This window comes from Buteo buteo, chromosome 1, assembly GCF_964188355.1.
Source record: "Buteo buteo chromosome 1, bButBut1.hap1.1, whole genome shotgun sequence".
Lineage (NCBI taxonomy): Eukaryota > Metazoa > Chordata > Aves > Accipitriformes > Accipitridae > Buteo > Buteo buteo.
The window spans coordinates 2,505,458-2,531,221 of NC_134171.1; the positions used below are offsets into that span (position 1 = coordinate 2,505,458).

At 40.7% G+C, this 25,764-nt stretch overlaps 1 protein-coding gene across 1 annotated transcript in view; it reads right to left on the minus strand.

Annotated features, from left to right (window-relative positions):
- ATRN (attractin) overlaps positions 1-25,764 on the minus strand; it is a 152,283-nt gene that overhangs the window by 27,506 nt on the left and 99,013 nt on the right. Inside the window, exons 25-26 of the mRNA XM_075043940.1 lie at positions 14,333-14,394; positions 3,023-3,101 (exon numbers count right to left, since the gene is read on the minus strand). Of these exons, the coding sequence (XP_074900041.1) occupies positions 3,023-3,101; positions 14,333-14,394 (141 nt within the window). The remainder of the gene's footprint in view (positions 1-3,022; positions 3,102-14,332; positions 14,395-25,764) is intronic.

The window sequence follows — 25,764 nt, forward strand, 5'->3', positions numbered from 1 at the left end:
AGCAATACTGTCTGCATAATTTTGACTACTAGACCTTTCAACGCGCTCCCTTTTCTGTCCTATACATATCTCAGATTAAGCTTCAGCTATCTACTTTTCACTCTGCACTGCGATAAGAAGTTAGGCACTTGCAATGCTTATATTGGAAGCAGAAGTGATTGATAGCTGGGAATTACCTGCAGATTGCATTATATTTTACTTACTTTTGGGCTGAGATTAGAGAACAAGCGCAGAATTACTACAGCACAACCCACGGGAGACAGGTGACTGTAACTTGACTCCTTCTAAAAATATAGCCCAAACCAGAGGAGTATCTTCCTCCAAGGCTGCAGCATACATTAACTTAAAGCTTACAATATGCTGCCTTAATCGGGTGTCCTGCCACTGCTGCTTAATCACCTTTCCTTCTGTCCTGCCTCTAAGTTGTAATACGGTGGGAGGAGGTGGTCTCCATCAACTGCGTCAGCATTTATAGAAGGGGGGGCGAGCGATAAAAAAAATTTGTTTTTCCCAGTCCAGCCTGCAAACTCTGTCATCCAAGACTCCTGTAAGGGTAATGGAGAAAACCAAAGAGAACAGCCGCTTCCAAAGGAAGAATGGCAAATCTAAAAGTCACACGCTTCAAAGCCATCTTCAGAACAACAGATGGGTAAACTTGAGTACACTTAAAACTTGCAGTATTGTATCAATCATTATTTTAACTACTAATGTTTAAAGGGAGCCTTGATAGGATTTATTGAGAGTCCGAATAAAAAAAAAAATCCTGCAAGCTATAAAATCATCTTAGATAATATCAAAAAGTCAAAGAACTTTTGGGCAGCCTTTTGTTTCTGGAGACTGTCTTTATCAGTGTATCTAATAATGGCATGGCAAATATTTAAAAGAGTTTCCTCAAGTTTTACAAGTATTTCTAACAAAAGAGGAAAGGAATAGCAGAGATCTATGAACTACAAGATAGAGTCACTAGATGCAAAGAAGGAGCAAAACAAGTAACAGCAAAAGAAAGGAATCTGCCAGGAAAAGAACATGCTGATGAACTACCCATCAAACAGCCACACGTGTAAACTGAGTTTAGACTAAAACACGGCAGTATGTTGCTAGTACTCCAGCTTTTTTCCTTAAAACTTGCGTCAGACTGAAAGTAACTTAATTTATAGAGACATTTTTCATTTAGGCCACTGCTAAAATATTTTAACTGAGCTCCAAAGCACGGTATTTACTGCTCAGTCTATATTCCTCATACTTTCCTAGATAACATTTAACCCCAGGAGCCAACAGGGAACGTTACGCTGACTCCAGCTTACTTTCTTGCCAAGAAAATGAGAAGGAAAAAAACCAGCCGCCCTAGTCAAAATTTATCTACCTTTAGAGAATATGGAAAAACCTCAAAGACTTAAATTATTTCAAAGATTAAGGGTTATCTGTTTGAAAACCACTGAGTATATTATGCATTTGATTGAGTTCACTAGTAAAAGTAAAAACATCTGAAGCAGAAAGAGGAAGAAGAGGAAAAGAGTTATCAGACATCATCCTGCTTTATTATTAGAAAGGAGATCCTTCAGATTAAATAAATTTATACTATTCCCACGACTGCACTGGAGTACAACCAGATACAGATATTCCAAAGATGTGTAAGAAGCGGGCACTTGCACAGAATTTCAGCACTGTAAAAATTAATCCCCAGAATACTCTTGATCAACTACTACATATGAATAAAATACCCTTGAATAGAACAGTTACACGGCTGGGTGCCTGCAACTGCCGAGAGCTTCATCCCAGCAGGACAGCTGAGAGGAAAATCTATGGGAATGGGCAGATTTCACCCTAAAATCCACAAGAGGGGAGAAACACACCTCACTCCTTCGGAAAAGATATCTGGTCTCGGGTGATGACATACAGACACTTACATACAGAAACTCACTTGAATAAAGTCTGGCTTCTCTCATTTTGCATACAAGTAAACAAACTGCACAAGACAAAGCTCCTAAAAATAATCCCAGGTGCAGGCCAGCTTAACCTCTGCTCTATTTGTACATTATACAGGGCTCTGCTTTCCACGGTTTTAGTGCTTTCCACCGCAAGAAAACCGCAGGAACACGTGGTCGTCTGCCTTGCAGCACGCAGGACTTGCTTCTCTACACGGCTCTACTATACATTTCTGCATTTGTGCTTAAAAATGAGAAATAAGGGCACATACTTTATTGAGGGGCAGCACATTGGCCATCCTACCTCGGTCACCCTGCGTGCTTTGGGTGTAACATCAAATTAGCTTCAATTGAGAAGCAGGAAAAAAGGGTGGTGAAAAAAAACCCACACCAAATGCATCAGGTATAATAAACAAGGAGGAACTACAGTTTGGGGAGTATAAAGCACACATCTTTTTTACATGCTGCAAACAAGAAAAGGTTGGGATGCTGGTATGGTCCATGGCTACGTGAAGAGGAGAAAGCTCTGGCACTAGAAGTTGCCTTTTTAAGTATCACACTACAGCTTTCCAAATCGTGGGTGGCTTCTCCCACCCTTCTCTTATACTACTATGTTCCAGAGGGGAAAAAAAACCCCCAACAAACAACAAACCCAAAACCAACCACCCCAAAACATTTAGATAAGCTTTTAATTTGAAAATGGGTATTAGCCTGGTTTTTAACAGATTAAAGCGGGAGCTAATGTGGTTCAGAGGTTCAGCGCAGAAACTTCCTCTTTTGAAACAGATATAAAGAATCTCCTAATTTGCATTTTGTATTTACGCTTCTAGAAACTGAGTTCTGGGAACGCAGGACGTTCACCCCTATTTTTTTGTGCTTCACAGAAACTGCAGCATCAGGATACTACAATAGCATCATTTGTCACTGAAACTGTAATCGAAAGTACACTATTATAAATCCCCAAACAGAAGCATTTATAGATTAGTGGAGCTTATCCTTAACTGAAGGTTAATGCTATGCATATGTGAATAAATACAAGAGAGAACAACTATAAAAAAAGTCATTTAAGAGATAGCATTCAATTTTGTCATTTCAACCTCTCTTCGTCGCGATGCCCAGCAACTTTGTTTAATCTTCCAAACCACAGCTGCCACCAGGAGCAAAGACAGGAAACAACTGTAAAGGAAAAAAAATAAAAATAGTTTATTGTCCTTGTTCATAACATAACGGCAGCTGAAAAACTCTAGCAAATCAAAAAAACTAGACTAAATAGTCATATAATACTTAGAGGTACTCTGACAGAAGATAATACAGCAGTGCAAAGTGTTTTCCACAGTTCAGTGCTCATGACACCTGGTGAGGAATGATGTACATCTGTTTTCACAGAAAACTTGTTCCAGAGTTACCTATTTGACCTCCTTACATGACATCCACCGAATTTCACCAGGAAATCGGAACAGTAAGGCCAAAAGATTTAATTGGGATCAATTTGGAAAAGCTAGTATTGACTATCTTTGGCGATACTTAAAGTGAGAGGATAACCCAAAAAAGAAAAGCCTTGAAAAAAGCAGAGAAAATTGATTAAGCGTATAGTAGTTGGATCCTTTTTAACTGGCTGTTGCAGAACTATAGGCATTTCTTGATTTCCTCAAATCTATATTGCTTTCCTTAAATCTAAAGAGGAGAAAAGGATGAACAGATTTATCAGCTGCTAGGGAAAATGCAAAGAAGCAGATTTAACAAAAAGTAGTTACAATAATAATAATAATAATAATAATAATAATAAAAAAAGCCAACTTTATTGACAGTTATGATCTTATCACACTGAATACTTAATGAGCAACTTCAAGGCAAGCAAGCTTTCTAAGATTAAAATTTTTCCGTTTGTACATCTGAACCCCAGTGAAAGCCTCTCTTATCAAGCACTGCACTGATGGGGAAGAGAAAATGTCTCCAAACCTCCTTCCCCGTGCTCTAGCGTATATTTGAAGTGAGCAGTTAAAGGAAGATTAACCAGAATAGATGACTTATTTCCTGAAGTGCACTATTTACGCCGACCGCTGTGCTCTGTAAGCTTGAACAGGGATTTCTGTTGAAGGGGAAACCGGTGTGCCCCTCTCCCTGCCTCTGGGCACGGCTCGGTTCTCGCCGTTCTGGGGCTCCCAGTGGAGACCCACAGCCACGCAGGAAAGACTACGGTGGGAGAAAGACTGTGACCGCTCAATACTCCCTGCCTTCGAAAACAAATCCAGCCCTGCTTCCAAAAACCAATCCTTTCTGCAGATGCCCAAATTTCTTATTTCCAAACAATGCTGTGGTTTCCACCGTGCTCTCCCATCCTACTCACACAAATGTCCACGACGCCGATAACGACCTCTTCCACTTGGACATGAACCCACTGTTGCACTGCCGACCGAAAAAACCCAGCTTATGCTGATCTCATCTCATCTCACCCCACCGGTTCCCTGCCGTTCCCTCTCTCCGTAAATGCCGCGCCGTTTGCTTTATACGAGCTGTGAGGGGCCGCAGATTTTGTCCTTCAAGCACTACTTCAGCAACCGGGAATCCTACTTTACAGCAGCAAATTCTTTAGCAGAGAGTAATGCAAAGATGTGGAAATATTTATCATTAAGAAAAGGACAGACAGCAGGAACCATTCCCCGAGATGCAGAAGGAGGAGAGCCTGTTCCTGATTACATATCACTACCCATAGCCTATATATTACAAAAACTGCATGTGATCAAGCACCAAACACTCAAGGAGCAGCCATTAGGCAATGCGATTATATTTTTCAAGCTTAGATATGTACAGAAATATGTTTTACTATCATATAGTATACGATATTAAAAAATTGGCACTTGTGTGACTTCAGCATTAAACCGTCTGCACAGCTTTTAAAGACTCCTACGGTGCCTATTTTTTTATAAATTTAAGCAGGATCATGGAGAGATTTGTTTGGCCTCCTTCATTTTAAGAGGTATGTATTCCAAATCACTTCCCCCACATTTTCTCTAAATGTTAAAATCTGACATCATTTCACTGTAAAAGCCTGGCCATTTTTCTGCAAACACAAACAGTTTAGACAAGCCCTTTTAACGGCTATTTCATTTTCCTTTTTCAGAGGTACTGGTTTATTACTGACTTTTGCAGTAAAAAACAATGTGCCCCCATTAACTAGTAAAGCGTATACATTAAATCTTCAATTGCTATTTTGGTAAAGAAGCTAACATGCATTATTGATGATTAAGGATTTCATACCTTCAGCTTTCCCTGTCTTTCCCGAAGCTCCCTGCCACTGTATTAAGTGCAATAGCAGACGGTTCGTACCACCTGGGAACAGTATTTCTCTCCTGGACAAGGTCACGTTTGGACTAGATGGATTTTCACTTTTGCCACACCTGAACAGGCGCAAGTGAATGATGGACTAGCAAAATTTTCGAGTGCCCACATTTATCTTGGGACTCCTGTTAGCTCCCCACGGCATGAATGCCACCACACTTACTCAATGGCTTTGGTAAGCTTTTTTTTCTTCTTTAAGCTCCCTTTTCCTCAAAGAAACCTAAAGTCTTTCTAAGGTGCAACGTTTGCTTTATCTCTGAGGCCCAAGGAGGACAGCGCTCCCTGAAGAGAAAAAAAATCCAAAATGTATTCACGCAAAACTAGCACAGTTAAGACCATGAGCTAAACCTTTGGTCTGCTTTGTTTTCAGTAACATTTTAACATCAATGTACAAACGGAGGGTGGAAATAAAACAAAATCTTCAAGGCAGCGGGGAAAACTGTTCCTGGCTCCACATATAATTCAACCATGCAAACAACAATATTCAAAACATCTGCAGGAGTCCCTAGGACAGGCTGCCAAAGCGCAACGCCTGCCAGGCGATCGCGTCCACGTCGCGACTCCAGCGAGAAGTCTCATCTCAGGATAAAGCAGTTTCAATGCAGCTTAGGGGCAATGCCTACTGCCACAGCTTGTCCGAGTCTACCTCCTCGATACCCCTTTATTTGGGGAAAGGAGACGGACATCCAAAGGGCAGAGGAAACAGGTCAGATGCTTCTTCAATCTCCAGCACCTCTGTGTTATAAAGACCCATTTTAGAGAAATCTACCTTCAGGAGGTGTTTCTCGAGAGGTCAGGCGTACAGATGAAGCTGTTTTGTGCCATGCACAACCAGCAAAGTGAATGAGATCTCCACCTTTCTGTAGGTGACCCTTAATTCACATGTGCCTTTAACAGACAGCACCAGAACCATACACACCGAACTGAAGATACATGTCAAAACATGCTGAACTCCTATGAGGATGGCTCCTTTTTAGGAAAAACATGACTTCAGCGAGTTGTAAACGCCAGGGATGGACCTCTTATTTTTGGTTGATTTGAACAGGACATCTTCCTACATATTCATTTACTCCCTTGGAGAAGAAAGCTAGAGTGGTTCACCTTGATCCTTACATTAAATCCCCTTTCCAAAACGCAACATTGCACAAGATGGTATGTGCCAGAGTATTTCAGAGGTTTCTCTTGCCTGCCTCACTTCTGGCACCACGGCCAAGACTTTCTGAAGAAAGCACAGAGAGGAATTAACAATTAAGGACTAATAAAAACTCCTTCTAAAACACTCACCACAGTACCCTGTATTTCAGAGGAACAGCACCATACGTCTCTGTACCGTCACAAGGAGGCAGCAAATACCCACAAAAGCTATAAAATCACTAAGGAAATATATTTTCCCCCTTGCACTACCTCCCCTTGGCAGCACTCGGGGAGGAATAAAAGGCAGCACTTGCTTGCTGGGCTGCAGTCCATCACCTGCTGGAAGAGCCCTGGGGGTAGAGCGAAGTCAAGATCTATCTGCTGGGTTTACTCAGCCTAAACCATCCTGAAATAAGTTAAAAAGACCTATCGTCACATCAGTAGCTTTAAAGCAGCTTTTTTTTTTTCCCCCATACCTTCTCTTGGAAAGCAACTGTGTAAATATGGAAGCAGTGGAAAGAAACAGCTGCGTGGAACGAGAGCCGTGTTGGAAAACGATTTGGAGTAAATGTCTACAGTTCGCAGAGTCCTGGTCAAATGCCACGCTCTGCCCCACTTTCTCCCGAACAGCCTCAGCGATCTTTCTGCCAGCTCTGAATATCCACCCATTTCCAAATGGCTTTAAAAATAAACCTTCGCTGCAGGACTTGCTTTACCTTCTCCTTCTGTTTCTTTCTCCTCCAAAAATAATAGCCCACCAAGAGCCTCCTTCATCCCCCAAATCCACACTGTTCATTCAAGTCACTCCTCTACACCTCCCCCCATCTCAAACAACGCTTTTGTACCGTTTTTCCTCATCTAGCTCTCTGAAAAGAAGGTAGAGGGGACAGAAATGTTCTTGGGCTTGTAACATCCCAGCGCAGTCTTGCGAATGTCACGTACAGGCGAAGCAGCACATCAGTAGCTGTACCTCAACTATCAGCTGCTGGATTTCCATTTTCCTAAGGCCAATGATATGTCCAGTTTGAGAGCAGTTCAATTTTTTCCAAGAGAAAAAGAGGAAACCAGAAAACTCAGACGTGAAACCAGATGGGAAGGAAAAAGAGCCACCTGGAGACTTCTAACACCCCCAGAGAGTTTTTCACCCCAGGGAAATTTGAACATGACTCCTCGCTGGGGTCAGGTTCTACCAAACGCAGCTTTCGTTGGCCTATACGAGTTATAAAAGTTTATACTGATACAGCATAAATCTTGGAATACAGGGAGAAGTTACATTTACATTTTATGGACAATATTCTATTTGATAAATAGCTTAATTAAGTAATTCTTAATTATTTACTAGCTTATATAAGTACAATAAATGAGCAACATGGTTGTAAGTAATCTCCCCTCAGCTGGCCTTAACACGTGCATTAATAGTTAGCTCATAAGCCTTCGGCGCTCTTTATACCACAGGGTATTCCCACCCCGACACAAAAATCTGAACTTAAAACACCTCGTCTGGTTTTATTCTGTACTCTAAGCTCCTTTTCATAGCAGAAAGGATATCCTCTCTGCTCGAGGTATCCTTAAAGCTCTTCAAGCAAGTACTTTCATTTTTAAATGGCTGGAAAACTTCATCAGCACTTTGATATGATGCATTCTCACAAGGAGAGAAGAAAATCCATCTGGCGTATTAGGGCCCAATTATTAAACTCTCCTACAATGTTTATCAACATCAGAATTGCTAGTAAAAAATGGCAGTTTTAAATGCCAAAATATACAGCAGCTTCAATACTAATATGCTTTAACATATATAGGTCACTTAATAATTTCAGAAAGCACTGCAATGATTACTAGAAACACATCCCAAATTATTTTGATGAATTGGAAGCTATTTAAGTGCTATTTAAAAGTACATTTTAATATGCTGGAGAGTTATAGGACACATTTTTAAGTACTCGATGCATTAAACCTCAAAATAATTGGAACAAGTACATAACGCTGAAGCAGCGCGCTGGGTTTGCACAGTTGGCCTTTGCCAAAGAGCTATCTGCAGCCAACAGCAAACCAACAGATCTGATCTACAGATTAATGACCTTATCTTTCCGCTGAAGATGGCACCGAGGTTTAACAAGCCACAACCCATCGTGTTTGCGGCAGCTGGTACTATTTTTCTTTTGTGTCTGTTTTAAAAATCTACCTACTGGCTAGCACGACCAATCTGACACCCCATAAACACAAGATCAGTCTAACTAGAGGTTTGAGGTCTTTTGGGAAAGCAGGTATTAATGTGTGTGTGTGTTTGGGATTTTTTTATTTGTTTTTGTTTTGCTTTTTAGGGTTCAGATTTGCAAGTCCTTCTGTGCTATCACAAAAGGCGTAACATCAAATAAAGGGAAGGAGTTGTCTTGCAGGTCTAGAAGATGGAGCTTTAAGTAAACACAGCAAAAATCATGGGGCACATGATGAAACGGGAATGGAAATCAGCGTTATTTTGATCTGTAATTTGAAGGTTTTTCCCTCATACTCTTTTCAGGCAGGAGAACAAGCTATTCCGAAGGCAGGGACATCCGAGCAGGCCGTAGCTGTCAGCGGGCCCAGGGACCAAGCACGGCGTTGGCCCAGTAGACTCCTTCCATTGCCAGTTCTCCTCTGCTGTAGTCTCTGCACTAACCCGGTCCTCTTGCCAAGTCAACTCATGAGAAATACCCAAATGAGTTACAGTCGGTGATCCGCGGAGAGCTATATGGCTCACCCTAAAGTGGGCACCTACGTCTGGTAACTCAACCGCTCTTTGGTGTCCGTCACCTCCACGGACTAGGAGAAGAACCCTGACAACACACACGGAAACCTAAATTAAGGTATCGAAGCTATAAACTAAATCCCACTCAATAAAGGTTTAAAAACCCAAAGTGCTTGTATCACACCCCAAACCACTACCTTGTCACAGGAGACTTTAGAGGCCAAAAGCACAAATGAGCAGAGATAACGATGGGACTAATTAATGGAGGAGAGACCAAATGGCCTCACTGCTCTGGTCCACATGTGACCATTGTGGAGGGAGAAGTAAGGAGTGATGAGGACAACATGGAAAGAAGGAAGTCATGGATGCTGAAACTGTTAAAACTTCATCTTGTTAGAACTAGTGTGAAGATATTCCCAAGTTCTTCCTTTTCCTCAAAAAAATAAGGGGGGGGGGGGCGCCAGGGAGGCAATTCAGACTGTATTTTAGGCACATATTTAGTACTGCCATTTATACTGCAGTAAGAAATTATTTAATAAGCAAAAAGAGTAAATAAAATATCTGCAGCACAGCTCCAGATCTGAATTATTGCAACAGGCCATTCCCACTTACTGAAAACACTGGGCAAATGCTGACAGCCAGGAAAAATAATATACAGCACATTAAACCATCTGCCTGACTCTTGTACGGAGACAAATACCACTCCCTCGAAAGTCTTCCTGAGGAACAAGTCCAATTATTTGCACCAAACTAAAATTACACTCTCTGATATTCAGACCTTAGTAGAGGCACATGAGGTTTCATATGCCATCATGAAAACACAAAACTGGCAACTTCTGTTCCATTTGTGAAATAAACCCGTTTCTCTAACAATCACCGTAAGGCTACGATGGGACTAGAGAGAGTCAGCATTGAACACCCCTAAAAGGATGTTTCAAGGGCAGATATGAAAGATGAGACATACAGCAGTCAAGAAATGGGGTGAACTGTGCACATGAGGTCACAGAAGTGCAGTAGAAGACATCAGAGGTCTGTGGTAAATCAGTGTAACAAAGCTCATAGAGCAGAACTGTAGAATCATGGCATGGTTTGGTTTGGAAGGGACCTTTAAAGGTCACCTAGTCCAAGTCCCCTTCCATAAGCAGGGACATCTTCAACTCGATCAGGTTGCTCCGAGCCCCGTCCAACCTGATCTTGAATGTTCCCAGGGATGGGGCATCGACCACCTCTCTGGGCAACCTGTGCCAGTGCCTCACCACCCTCATCATAAAACATTTCTTCCTTATATCTAGTCCAAATCTACCCTGGTTTAGTTTAAAACCATTACCCTTGTCCTATTGCTACAGGCCCTACTAAAAAGTCCGTCTCCACCTTTCTTGTAAGCTCCCTTTAAGTATTCAAAGGCCGCAATAAGGTTTCCCTGGAACCTTCTCCAGGCTGAAGGTGATTATAGTTATCAAAGCCTCAGAGAAAAACGGATTATACCCGTTCACACTCTCACACCCACAAATGCCAAATGTATTGGCCAGCTGGTTTGGCCAACATCACTTGCACCCCACAGAGAGGACAAGGGATCCTGGTTGTCAGGTCCTCACCACATCTCCTGGTCTCTTTCCTAAAGACAGCAAACCTGGTTTATAGGGTTTATAGGTCTTTTATACCCTGTAAGGCTCAACAGCATCCTTGGCAGGACCATTTGGCTTCAGTTTTGTCCACTTCACGCTTCTGATCTTTTAGGCAAGCCTGTTGGTCAATACCTCCATCTCCTCATTCTGAGTTTCTTAGGGCACTAGGAAAAGGAACGGCAGCGGCGATGTGCTGTGACCTTGCTGCCACCCTCCTAGTTTTGAAGCAAGAGGTCTCCTCCTGACTAGTTGCAGGGCTACCAGCATGATCCTCGACTGCTTTACAGCCAACTGGGTCACCAGTTTGAATACAAGCCATGCTTTCAACTCCTGTTCTGCTGTTTCTTACACATCCTTATTTCATTCGAACCATCCTTAATAGGCCTCTTATAACTCTCTACAGAACTGGCCAATAAAGCAGAGAAGCACAGAAGAAATACAGGTGCACTTTTTAAAAAAAAAAAAAAAGAAAAAGGATCATTGGCGAGCAATATGAGTTTAGAAGGCCAAATATTCAAAATAATAAATATTTTCACATCATCTGTATGCAAAAGTACACTGGTGAGAAATACATATTACAGATAGGTGTGGTGGCATGCATAGATTTTTTGGAAGACAAGGAAGCACAGATGCTAATAAAGATGTTTACTAGATACTGTCAAAATAGCTCAAACTACCTGCTGAAAGACAACAGCAAGGTCTGTAAATTAAAGAGCCATGTTATGAAAAGCAGAGGAGGAAACAGAAAAAAACCCCGCAGTTTGCTTGCAATTCATTTAGCTTTGCAAAGGTTAACAACGGTTAGAATATCATTTCTCCCATGGTTCCAATTATAATTCAATATTAATGACCCCGTAACTTCACTGTTCTACCCAACCTTTACCCACTGACATTTTCTTAGCCTAAAATAAAACGTTAACGCGTTGCAAAATAAAATAAAGGTAACATACAGCCACGCACCTGACTTCATGCTGAACACCGACTCCAGAAGGAGCTCCAAAAGTCTAACAGCACCTCGAAACGTGAGGCGCACCCCCCTCTGACCCACAGTAGCCCAGCTCTTAAATGAAATGGAAATCAAATCCAACAGTCACGTCTCGTACCGCTCTGTGCTGCCTGATGTTGTTAAAATGCACGGCCAGGTTCCTGGCTTCTCTGGAACGTTGTGTGCCTCAAATAGTCAGTCCAGCCTGCGATACCCCATAAATTCAGCAGTGCTGGAGTCTGGCAACCCAGCTTGCAATCCAGTGCCCGTCGGAGGGACTGACTTGACCTATATCATCACCAACGTCAGCAGTGAAACTGAAAATCTAAAGCCCATTTCCCTGTAGTTTCTCCGGGCAGCTCAAGGCTGAGCTGTTTCTTCCAGCAGCAGGGCAGAAGCCCACGTTGAGGATGGGGTTACAATGAAATGGAGAAGTGCCTTCTAGAAGATGGAAACATGCCACGACGTCACCGGCACAGAAAAACTTCCAAAATTGCCTGCAGAATGGCAAAATGAAGCAAGACCCTTGAACGTGGTAGCAGAAAGCCATTCTAAACATCCATTTGCCAGAACAAGGTCTCTTTTTGTGTCCATTACGCTCAAAGAATTGATAAGTATCTCAGTTTTCGAGTCGGAGGTGGCCTGTATCTCAAAAGTGGTTTTACCAACTGTCTTTAGGCTTTGCAGAAAGCATTTTCATTGCTTCTACTTAGCGTGCAAATTTTCAGCCAACTGTATCTCATTAACATCACAGGGGGCTATCAGATATTACTTATTTATGGTCTAACTTGGATTCAACTGTAATTATGAAATGCACCCTCGAGCATTAAAAATGCAAGTGTTTCAATAACTTCCCCTACAAAGAGAAGAGATGAATCATGCTGTTCTAATACACTGGTTATTTAGCGAGTTATAGTGACTGTAAAATATACTGGGAGAGGAACTTAGCAGAAGTTACAGTTAAAGAATCGAAGAATTTTTAATGCATGATAAATGCTTAGTTCGAAAACACCAATAAACTGTCTTCTCCCAAATACACACGTTCTTATTCCTCTGGCACATTAGGACGTTAAATAATATTGCAACATTACTTCTCAAGGAGATCCATGCGATAGCAGGGAGGGAGGGAAGGAAAATCACTGTTGACTATCTTCCATCTGCCTAACTTCTGGACATGTATTTTCGGCTACACGTGCTCACTGAGATACATAATGCACATATCTTCTGCTTCAACCTGTGGTTCTCTCCCAGTAATGGAACTGGAGGAATCACTTATATTGAAGAGTTTTGAACTCTCATCCGCAGGTGGGTCTGGGTCTGTAAAGAACTAATGGACAGTTTTTAAAGCGAGGATTGATCTCATGCCATTAAAACTAAGGAACCAACTGCTTCCCTCTCCATTCTCCTTATAAGTAATTAGCCTGCCACAAAGATTTTTATGGAAGACCTTGACTGTGATGGATTCAGCAGAACAAATGCTGAAGTCTGATCCAGGAGTAAACACTTACTCCGTACCAATGGAAGCAAGGTGGTGCTTCAAGCCTGCTTTTTACCTGGGATTGCATTAAAGCACGCTCCGCTCTGTAAAAGCTATGTACAAAAAAAAAAAAAAAAAAGATATAAACCACTTGTCTGAAGGATCCATCTGGAGCTCCTTGCTTTAATTAAATTTAGCATGAAATCTAAAGCAAGATATTATTCCCACTGCTCATTTTAAAGTGGGCATAATATTGCCTACTTTAAAACAGGTTGTAAGATTTGGAGTACTGTTTACTCCATGTATATCCCTCCTGGGGGAGTTCTCCTTATTGATCAAGTATTGGTTTATATTTGTGGAATATTAACAGTTCCTAAAATAGTGGGTAACACATTAGATTTTGAAACCTTAAAAGAGATGGCCTGCTATGCTTTGGGAAACATTTAACCTCTTTGTTAAGGTTAGACTTTTTTGGAGGATGGAAGAAGAAACAAGTATTGAAATTGCTTCTGTTGTTTCCAGCTCCTAGGGAATCATTAATTCACTTCACACTAAGAAATGAACTCTGCCAAGCAGTCCACGAAGGACAGAAGGCTATTTGGCTTCAGTTGTGTTGAAACGTATGTTTGCATTTAACTTGACAGATTTTCAGAGTTCAGTTTAAAACCAAAAGGTGTCACCTGAAGAGTTTGAAATTAGTCCATGCTTAACTCTTTGCAAAATCACTTCCTTAATTTATGATTCATGTCTGACTACGTGTGAATATCTGCAACTTCTGTAAGTCATACATTATTTGTGTGATGTAGTAACTCAGATGATGTCTTCTATGCCATTTTAAAAGTAACTTCTCCATTTCAAAAAGCCTCCCCCACCCCCAGCCTCCCTTTCCCTCCATGCACAGGACAAGACAGATTTGCAAAGACAGGCAAACAATTTTCTTGACATATGTCCTAATTAAATACTTTCAACATAGCAGAGATTTCCATTTTTTAGGCTGTGATGTTAAACAGGATGTTCAATTAAAAAAAACCAAACAACAAAACCCCAAACACTATACTGAAAAACAAACCCCAAAGATCTTTCCTAAAGAAGAAACATTTAGGTGTCTTAAATGAAAAGTACCTGAAAAATGTCACAAAGAACTGTACCAGGTCCATAAAGTTGCTGTGTTGTGAGAATGCAATCTGCAAAAGAAAAGCAAATGCTTTCTATTACTTACTGAAAAGAAAATTCATGTTTAAGATACATTGCTGCTGGGATCAACAAATTACAATGAAATACGTCTTCACTTCAGTCAATTAACATTTTTGAACACTGTTTTGAAAAAGCACTGAAATATTCTGAGGCAAAAGAAAACAAACTATTAACTTCACATTATTTTGAAATCATATATCCGAAAAATGAATCTAAACAGGTAACATCTCTCCCAACAGTATTCAAGGAATAGTCTTCAGTGCACATTAACTACCTTGGAGAAAACGCTAGTTCAAAAAGTCAGAACACAGAAGTTTCACAGAGCTAAAAATAGAGCATCTTTAATTACTGCATACACAGCAACCCAAAGTACAACATTTAAAAGCTCAAAATGCATGCTCCTATTCAAGCAATATTTGTACATCACAATCTCCTTGAATAAGTAACTTACACCAAGAGCAGCAAAAAGGCATGAAACGCAGAAGATAATAGATACTGTAAAAACAGCTATGGCATTCATCTGAACTCACTTTCCTGCAATCCACTCAAACAGCAAAGAAAAGTGAAAAACAACCGAGTATTTTGGACAAAAAACAGAGGGAAGAAGCGAACAGGAAATTGGGAGGTGGTTAGAGGCAAAAGGAAAGATTAGGGAGCCTGGTTAAAAATAACAAAGCAGAGGGGAGGCAAGCCAACAGCAAGGCAACTTCGGCAATGTTCGGGATCAGAAGTTCTTTCCAGGTACCTCCTATTTCCTCTGACTATCAATCTCAGCACCACAACAGGATATTAACTCTTTCATGAAGTAACTGAATTTATTTCAAAACTCAACTGCAATCTGCACTTGCAAAAGCTTTCCATGGATATTAAATTCACTTAAAGAGTCATCTGTTGGGTTTTTTTTCCCTTAATAAACTGCGTGTTATGGTACCATTAGCATAAACACAAATGTCTCCTCCCAGCAATAGTTGCATTCCAAAAATCATGAATATATGCAAAATGAGTTATTGCATGGATTTCTGTTGCTCTAGAATACCTTCTGTTATCATATTTGCTTTAAATATCCATTGTAACTTGGTACAGAAGCTGACCAAAATAATTTTCTTATGAATATGTTGAAATGCTCTTAAGTTGAAAGCTCCTTTACAGTGCATAACTTCTCTTTTGCTGGAAAGCTAACTCGAAACCTGCAGACCAGATGCTTGTGACCTCAGTATTACTGCCTACAAAAGACAAGAAAAAACAGAGTTTCTTGCTGATTTTTTCTTTATAATGTGCTTCCCAATAAGTTTCTGATTAGAAAAAGTGAGTGAGTATGATTTCACTTTTTATTTTAAAACTCGGTGCATGGCAACTGAGGTGGTTTTATATTTGCATAACTATTCTGGCATTTCTTCAAGGCAAAGAATTTTCTTACTAAAATATCACATCCCAAAATACAAACGTGTAATACATCCAGTATATAGAAACACGATCTGAGAATAACTATGATGCTGACTAACTATAAAAGATGCATTTGAAAGCAAAGACCTTATTATGTATCAACAGCTTACATTTAAAAATCCTTCTGCAGAAAAACAAAATTTAAAGAACAAAGAAATCATCAAGGGACCAGTCCTCTGCAGACGATCATTAGGACCAGTTTCTGTGATGGAAACCAAAGCTTGCTCCAAGTAGAAGAAGAAACAACTATCTGCTAATTTTAAAAAGGGACAGATTCTACGAAAGATTAATGAGACCGCAAACTAATCTCTGAACTGTTACCAGAGAAGGGCTTCTCATTTTTTGATAATAGAAGTGTAGGAAACAAATAAAACAGAGAAGGAAAATTTGGGTTTGTTTCACACAAAAGCACTAGAAATGCTTTACCAGTGGTGGTTCTTTTGCCTACCTGGTGGAGCTCTTCTCTTGCAAAGACCAACTGGGGATCTGTACCTCATACACAGATTAAAAAAAAAGCCTAGGTTGGTTTCTGCAATTTACTTCTCACAAGCTGAAAACACTTTATGCTATTAAACCTGACCAATCTGTGTCACAGGCAATTTAGTATCATAATTGTTAATGGTTTGCTTACTTAGAGCTTAATTTCCCCTAATATAATCTGTTCCTAGGACTTAATTAATTCAGTTACACAGAAAGTTTGGTTAGAAATAGCTGTTAAAAGTAGACTGTTCATTCTGGATATAGGAAAAATATGACACAAATTTCTTAGCAATATAGATTTTTAATTAAGCTTAAATGACAGTAGAAGATTCATTTATCCATTCTCAAAAAACTAATTTTCTACCAAAGGAATAAGCAGTGTAACTGCAGGAAACCCCCGTGTATCTCGTGCTGGGGACTGGGAGAGCCTCCTCCAGGTACAGAGCAGAACTTCAGCTCAGCTGCAAAACCAAACTGCCACTTCCATAACATACGTGTCCTTCGGAGATGTTTTATATTATGTTCTTATGAATAATGCAGTATCCTTAAGTAGTTAAGATTAAAACAGATCAGAAAATTAATTACATTCATTCCAGAGATTATTATAAAGCTTGTGTTTATCTGATCTGAAAAGGTACCTGAAAAAGCACACCAATCGCGCTTTTCCTAATGCCACACCGTTTGAAGTATCCAAAAAATTTGGCTGCTTCCCAGATAAACAAAAATAGCTAGCTATATGGACTGATAAAAATGTATAATTAAGAGCTTTACTTTCTTTATCATTTGATTAGCATAAAATATTAAGCCAAGAACAAAATATGGCTACCTCTAACCAGCCAAAAACATCTTAAAAGTGCACCAGTTGTGAAATCAGTACACACACATTTCAAAGAAGTTAATGGCAAAGTACTTAGCCACAAAATATTCTGAGTAAAGGAAAAGCAATTTGAACTCAATTGACATTTCAGTAACAGTTGGTATTTCAAACCCAACATACTTCGGGAGTTAAACTACAGCCTGTGACTGATATAAATTTTGACAAACAAATTGGGACGATTACATACCAGGAATTGGTTTGCATTAGTACCCGAGTTTGTGCTTCAGGAGAAAAGAAACTTGAGAATAATTTCAAGAGAATAATTTTGTACAAAAATGGGTCCAGCTGACTCTCAGTCAACTTCTTATTTTGAAACAAGTTCACCTTAAGCCTGTAAATGCAACCATATCTAAAGTTATTTAAGCCTCCATTCTTTTGATTTACAAGTGCTTTGAACTCATTAAAAGTACTTGAATTTCACATACCGCTAAGAAAAATTAGTATCACCAACCTAATAAGAAATTCTATAGAAGTTGGTTTTTTTTTTTCATTAAATACAGCAAGAAACAAATCTAGCAACTCCTCTCACTTACGTGTAATAAACAGATTTACAGATAAATCACCAGAACGTAACTCCTTCCATTTGTGCTGGAAGTCACTGTTATTTTGGAGATAAAGAAACCAAACTATTAGCCACAATGGGGATGGGACAAATCTCTCTCCAAACCCAAATAATTTCTAATGTTATACATAATATTAGTACTCCTAATCTAAACTTCTTAACTGAAGAACTGCTAATGTACTGAAGAACATTTCAAGTATGGCATTTTCATAACATAATTTGATACATTTGGGGCATCTAAATGCTTGAGAAAACACCAGCAAACACAGAAGACATCATTTCTACAACTTTTCTTTCCCTGCTAACAATTCAGGATTATTACATGCCGTATTTTTGCCTTTCTCCACTACTGCATAAAGTGACTCAATTCCCATCAGTGCTGCCTTTTCTTTCCAACCCTACTTCATATATTAGGGATGAGAAAAAAGGGAAATTGGAAATGATATTTTGAACAGGACACACTCCTAGAATAGGATTGTAAAGGAGAGAAAAATAAAAGTCTAATTAACTTATGAAACCGGAGAAGTACAACAGAGAAGGCACACCGTGAAGAAGCCTACTGGAGTTTGGTGCTTACTGTGATTTCAGAAGAAATCAAAAGGTCCCTACTGCTAGATCCATTAACCTCACCTAGCAGGTGGGAGAACGCTACAGCACTCGTGTTTTGAAAGTCTATGGGACCACACAGCACTGAAAACCACAGAAATTAAGAGATTTCAGGCTGCTTTGCTTCATATTTAAATACAGCTCCAGCGCCAAAGTTAACGAACAGAAAAGCACCACGTAAGACAAAGGCTAGAAGCTCCAAGGGCTTCCAAAGAGATAAAGCCAACAGCCAAACAAGCAGCAGATGACATTTATGTATATCTTCCTCTACTGCCACCTCAGCACCTCCAGTGTCTCTTTTTTATTTTTTTTTATATGGTTAGAGGCAAGGATTCAATCTGACCTTGGAGAATACAGACAACAGTAACAGGATGCTGTGGCTTGAATGCTGAGTGCCTGCACTTCTGTCAAAGGACCAGCTGAAAAACAAATGGTTTTTAAGTATTCCTGAGCGACGCCAAAGTCATCAAAACATTCATTTTGCCCTCTGTGATAGTGATGGGGGGGGAAGACTGCTCTTCTGCTCAAGAGAAACATCGTTCCCCGTTTCAGTTCTCCTTTAAACACAAATACAACATGCTCTTCGTGAAGCACGTGGCAGAAAACATGTATTGTTCTTGGTGCTCTCCACTCAACAGGAGCAGCCAGCCAACTCCAACAGCCTCGGCGGCGAGGTTTCAGGAAAAACCTGAAAAAAAAAATCCAGCTCCGCCACCTAAAAGGTGGTCTCGGCTCTGCCACGTGCCGCTGCTGCTGGTGCACGTGTTCTGTGAACTTCTTTCATGAGCCAAGGCAAGTCGTTAAGCCAGCAGAGAGCTAACGGTAGGAACGCAGGGCTTTTTGCTGGTATTTCTGAGCTGACCCTGCTCACTGAGGGATGAGGCAAACTCAGCAGCAACCCAAGGAGGAGCAGGGCAAGATGACCCTTTTCAGGCAGGTGGCTCTCAAATCGTCTCTGCCATGTTAGCTCCCAGGGTAACTTTTTGGAAAGAAGCATCTCTGCACCTCTGCAGATGAGATTTATGGGATTCAGACACAGATTAAGACATCTAAATATAGGAACACGGAGGTATATGACTATCGCCCCTTTACGCTCCATGGAAACCTCATCTGCGATTCGGTCGGCCAACGTAGGTGTCTAGTAGAGGATTACCTGAAGAGTTCCACATCTAGGTCTCCATCTACAAGGCGACCTTAAACACCCAAGGCACACGAAGACATCTGTTTGTAGATTCCTACATTTAAATGGTTTCAATTTCCACGCTGCACCCTTGCCCTCGGTTTCAGGGATGTACCAGAAGCTCCATTCGTTGCCTAAATAGGGGTAACCTATCGCCATCCTTCTGCCCTAAAACATCTCCCCTGGCCTCCAGCTGCTGCTCCAGAAGGGCAGGAGCCTCCAAGAGGTCCTATGTCCTATCCACCATCCTCACGGCACTACACGGCCGCGTTCGGGCATCGGCTATCGCACCACACTGCTGGACTGAACGCAGCTAAGGTTGTGGTAAGGCACACCAGCATTGGACCAGATGTTGAGCAACAGAAAAGAAGTGGCTACTGACTTATTAAATCTACTTTCAGTGTCAAGAAGCGCAGAAAGACTGGAAACTGGGTCAGCATGCCCCAGTGCTAAAAGCTTAAATGATTCAGTGAAAATGATGGAAAAACTCAAATCCAGGATTCGAGCTTACAAGAACCACTTTGCCTCCCACTTGCAAAACTCTCTGATGTGGTAGTAAGCTTAAAAGTAGACCTTAATTTTTCTAAGTCTGAGCCAGAGTGGCAAAGCGTAGGAAAAGATCACGCTATAAGCCTGATAAGCAGGTTAAACAGCCGGCAACCCTGTTCTCCCTACCCTAAAATACAAATCCACAAACTTGACTAGGATGAATCAGATAAATTCAGGCTGTAGGAGCCTTGAAAGACAACTAAATCCAGTCAGAAACCTGACCAACATATCCCAACACTAGGATATCGGTACAGAGGGAATGTCTCATTATTATAATTATTTCTATCTTTCAGATCGGGCCACGGCGTAAACCGCAAAGTACAGAAGAGCAGGCTAAGTCAAGACCACCCGTCCTCTGCGTTAACATTGTGTATCCCACCGGGAAAGAATAAGCTCATTAATACCTGCTCTTTCTTTACTTCTTCGCATTATGGTAGATCTTGGAGACAACGAACTTGGGCTACCAGCTCACAAAATGTTAGAGAACAAAAACATTATATTTGTCATCTAGGTATAAAAGGTAATAGGCAAATGCAGTAGGATGATCGATTGCTGGAAGAAACCACGATCTTCTTTAAAATAACCTAACAAATCCCATTCTAACTGTTGGTGCTCTAGAAGGAGAACATATACCAGCTTTGTTTCGGGAGCCTTGTGTCACAGTATGCTAAAAAACAGTTTCTTTTTGCGTGCAAGGGGATCAGTTGCCCTCCGTCCATCCTCACCTGGAAAAGGGTTGATAAGCATTATGCCCTGTCTCAGTCAAGACCCAAACCATTTGCATTCAGATATACTAAGTACAGTTTGGCAATTTAACAAATGGATAATGGAAGACAAATTTCAGTGAACGAAGACATTTGACAGTGAAATGTGGATGCTGAATCTCCAAAAGGGAAGAGAAGCATTACAACTCCTTGCCTCTGTGCAGGGTTAATGCTCAGTTAAGCACAGAACAAGACACCTACTCTGAAAAAACAAGAGATATTTGCATCCCTAAGGGAACCAAGGGAAGCTTGGTTTAGACCATCATTTCACCACCATTTTAACCCTCCCGTACCTGCAGCTGGTGCCCAAGTGTGCATCCATTCTCTGCCTTTAACCATTTGTTCCCGTATTTCCCATTACCCAGCAAGAACGTACAACGTATTTGCAGCTGTATAGTAAATCAGACCCCACAACCCACTGCAGCTGAAAACTAATCTTTGCTGAGCCAGTTTTCAAGGTGGATCCATACGGCGGTCACGGTCACTGCACCACTGTGCGATGTGATGCCACTCCACGGCGGCAGGAAGACGTTCCCTTTCAGAGGCACCACGGATCTATTTTAAATGAAAAGCAAGAGTCCATCCAAATGTTGAGGTTAGGGAGAAAACTTCAGCTGGCTTGACCCCTGTAAGTCTTCAAAAGCTGCGAGAACAACCTGTTCCACAGGGAAAGATTCTCTAGACGGAAAAGTGAAACCCTAAGTTTGAGAGAAGGAAGGGTCTTACAGGAATTAATTGTAACTTGCAAAACTCTGACACACACCAAGTACGAAGTGGAGCATGATTCAGAGGTGGGAGATCCCAGACAGTTTTTAATACACCTGATGGTGTGGCCATCAGAAGGAGGAGTTGTGATGCTCAACAGAAAGCTGACAAATTTGAGTAAGGGAAAACCATCCATAGCTGCAACACCAGCTGATCTGACAGCTAAAGGTCCAGGAGAGGTGGATCACAGAAAGCAGAGAAGTCCCAGACATTAGTCCAGATTGATCTGTTCCTGCTTGCATTAAAAGAATTACTCCCTGCTCATCAGAATCTAAAAAAACCCAATTCGCATCCAAGCACATTCAACAGACTGCTGCTTGGTATTTTGTAGAAGAAAAACTTCTGGCCAACTTGGTGCAGCTGAAGAGGTTCACACGCTCAGATTTACATTCTACAACAAGTAAAAATAAAATCTCCACTAAAATTTGATTTTCACACCTACTACTACGAGCCACGTTGCTCCTGTGTGAAGGACCAATGAAAGAGATAAATGACTTACTCCTCACTTGCTGCAATATTAACTAAGCCATTGAGCTTTATGGCACAAACACTTGATACTGTGCAAATATAAAAACTAGTTCACTTCTGAACTTATACCGAGATGGAAATCGATTTATATTCCAATACTGTGCTGCCTTACTGCAGTAGTCACAAATTGTCACTTTTCAGCTAATTGGCTGCAGTCAGCAGTTGGCTCAGAAATGCCAATTATATATGCTTTGTCTCCCCATGCGAACTCGCGGATTGCTGTGCAGAGCAAACACGGGCATAGCTGCCTCTAAATTAAAAATAGTGCTTAAAATTTAGTCCCCCATTTCTCTGCATCAGAAAAATTACCACACAAATCTGACAAACGGGAAGTGTTTGTTCAATAAACAGCCAGGTGTTGAATAGTGATGCTCATCTAAATTTCAAGTGCACTAGCAATGTTCTGGAAAGTCCCATAATTGGAACAGCAATCTCAGATCCGACCCCGCACACCTACTCATTACAGTAACACCACTACCAAATGCCACAAGAAACCTGAGGCAGGGCCAGAAAAAAAATCAGTTCTTGTGATTGTCAGGCAAATACCTTAAAACTAAAGCTCATCCGTTCCCATAGACCTCTGCTGCATCCACTCTCTATCCTGTCTGGATGCTGAAGGTGGCAACGGTCATGCAAGAGAAGATTGGTACAGTAACTGGAGGCTGTTGTACCAATTTTGCAGGACAGAAAAATAAATAAAACCCCCAAAATTTAAAAATGAACAATTTTTTTTTTAAATGAACAAAGTTTTTTAAAAAAATGAACAATTTTTTTTAAAAAAATGAACATTTTGTTTTTAAAAATGAACAAAAATTTTAAAAGTCCCAACTCTTCTCTCAACCAGGAGCTAAGCAGCCTCCAAGGAGGGATAGAGAAGGAATTCACACCTACAGTTCTGCCCCAGAAATGCAAAGTGCAACTTCTCAGGCTGATCTACGAGATGGTGGCTTTCCACCCCAGTCCCGTGTTTTGCATTGCAGCAGCGAGGCCATCCTTGCAAATGACTCCGTAGGCACAGCAGCCGAGATGAAACTGAAAATTCAGGTAGCAACTTCTAAAATAACCTCAGCGAAAACCCCCGTTGGCTTTGTAAAGTTTGAGGGAACGCTCAGCGCAGAGGCAGCGTTCAGGAGGATGAGGAGTAGATCCAACAAGCCGAGATGGCCAAGTTATCGTGTAAACCTCAGTACGGTGGATTTCCACGGGGAAGAGGACCTCTAAGGTGCATTTCAACTCCCCTAAGCTTTGGGTACGATCCCTCCCCAAAGCAGAGAGCACACTACACAAATACTTCTGCCTCATTTGGGTTCTTGCAAACAACCGAACCAGTTGTTCACTTGTTTCTACTTATTGTTGTTGAATTCTGGTGAATTTGTACATAACTCACTCTTAAGACTAAAGTTAAAAATAATGTATTTCACGATAATGGCAATTAAGTTCAGGCAAATTACTATCATCAGCTGCAGACAAAGACTAACAACATTAATCACTTCTAGCAGTAAACAGCACCACAGACTTCAGTTATAGAAAAGAAACTCCTTTAAACTATTTTAAGGGGTTTTGAAACAGAACTGAACGGTCAAGAATCTCCCAACCTCGCATACTGCTTGCAGGCAAAAATCTTTACATACTAGTAGCCTCTCAAAATCTAGGTATTGGTAAGGTGTGCAGCTGAAGACTTCTGAATTCAAATTTTATGCTCAGAATTCAAAAGGAAAAGGATTAAGAAAAAAGAAAGATAGAAGAGTTGTTGTCATATTGCTCCTGACCCCAACCAGCTCACTTCCAACGTGCTTCTTTTTGTTCAAGAAGGGATTTCTTGTTGCTTACAAACTCTTGCCCATGTCTACCTTGAAGACCGACCTACAGGTTTGGAAGAAGTCACCTGAAAAGGGATTCTTGGAACAATCCTGTATGTCGCCTGTTTTAATTCTACAACCTCTAAGCAATAGTACCTTCTCAAGCACAGCACAAAACCTTTATGCCATTTCTACTTTAAATGTTTAACTAGAGGAAAAAATGCTCTTTGCTAGAAGGTCTTGCTTAGTAAATGAAATGCAGGTAAAGAATTCACTCCCTTAAGAGGAATTCAGCTGAGAAAAACAATGCAATAAAATCCCTCATTAAAAAAAATAAAAAATAAATGCACATTTTCCACTGCTCGGTTTAAAAGCAACAAGTTCAAAAATAGGAGACTTCTTGAAAACCTATATAAAATACCAACCCTTACACTGGACCTCAGACGTGTTTATGCTGCAAAGCTGTTTCGAGTTATCTTGAATTTGGCAGCAGGGATACTGCACTCGTGTGTCAGCCTGAACGCCTGACAGTTGGCAGGCGGCTTGCGGGGAATCGGGTACCGCTGGCAGAGCCCGGCACCCCAAAACAAGTCCCAGCCGCAAAGCTCGGCTTCTTCACAAAGCCCTAACCGGTTTGCTCGTGCCACAGAAAGGAGAAAAGAGGTTACAGCCTGCAGCTGAGAATAACAGTTTACAGAGCGAGTTTTCTTGCCACCGTATGAGTCTTTTAAGAGAAAAACGCTGACGTGTTCCTTCTTCCGAATGGATTTGGATTTATACGTGACTGCGACCATTATTCTGGAGACAAGGCAGTTTTGAGCTACTTTGGGAAAAAAAATTGTTAAAAAATAAACCCGCCAAAACTAGACACAGAAAGCGAGCCGCTAGCTTTAAAACACTCCACTCTTCCCAGTTGCAAGTCCTCAAATACCTCCCTCCGGTATCAGCCGCTGCTGCGCGGATGCATTTGTGAAGGATCCCGTTCCTTGGCTTCGTGCCGAGCAGAGCTCTGACACCATCTGCGTGCAGGATAAGTTACGTTCGTCAGCATACCAACTATTTCTGGAGAGTTTCAACGTGGAAAATATTAAAACTTTAGCACACAACAGCTCAAACACTCTCTCGGACCCTGAAAATCCAGCAAAAAGATGAGATTTACAGTCTACAACCGCTTGCGTGCCAGAAGCTTAAAAAGAATAAGAGTTGTTTTCCTAAAGAGTTTGCTATGTAAGTACACAGAGGGGAATCAAGAATAAAAAAGAATAAAGTAGCTAAATACGTATTAGCAATATTTTTTTTTCTTAGGCTGCAAAATAGCTGACAGATGGAAATGGGCAAAACCTTATGTCTCACGTCAATTCTGACCAGACAAAACACTGGAAATATGTGCAAAACAGAGCTTGGTGTTGCAGTGGTTATTAGTGGAGAAAAAGCTCTGTTTCCCTCTCCAAGGAAGCCGTGATTTCTAAGGATCATATGGGATGAGACATTTAAAACATTTATTGATCTGTATCACAAAAGGTTTGCAATATGCCAGCTGTGGAAGTCTCTACAGAAATTCTGAGGATTTTACATCCTTATTAAAATAAAGTAGTAAAATATGTATATATATTTATGTATTATATATATAAACTACATATATCATTCAAAGTAAAATAAGTATATATTTATATAAATAACCAAATAAAAATACCTTTAGTGACAACAGCATTTCTCAGATTATTACACAATACCAAAGCCACATGCTGTTTCAAACCTGGTGTCACATTACTATGTGAAGTGGCAGTAATAAAAAAAAAACAAAACC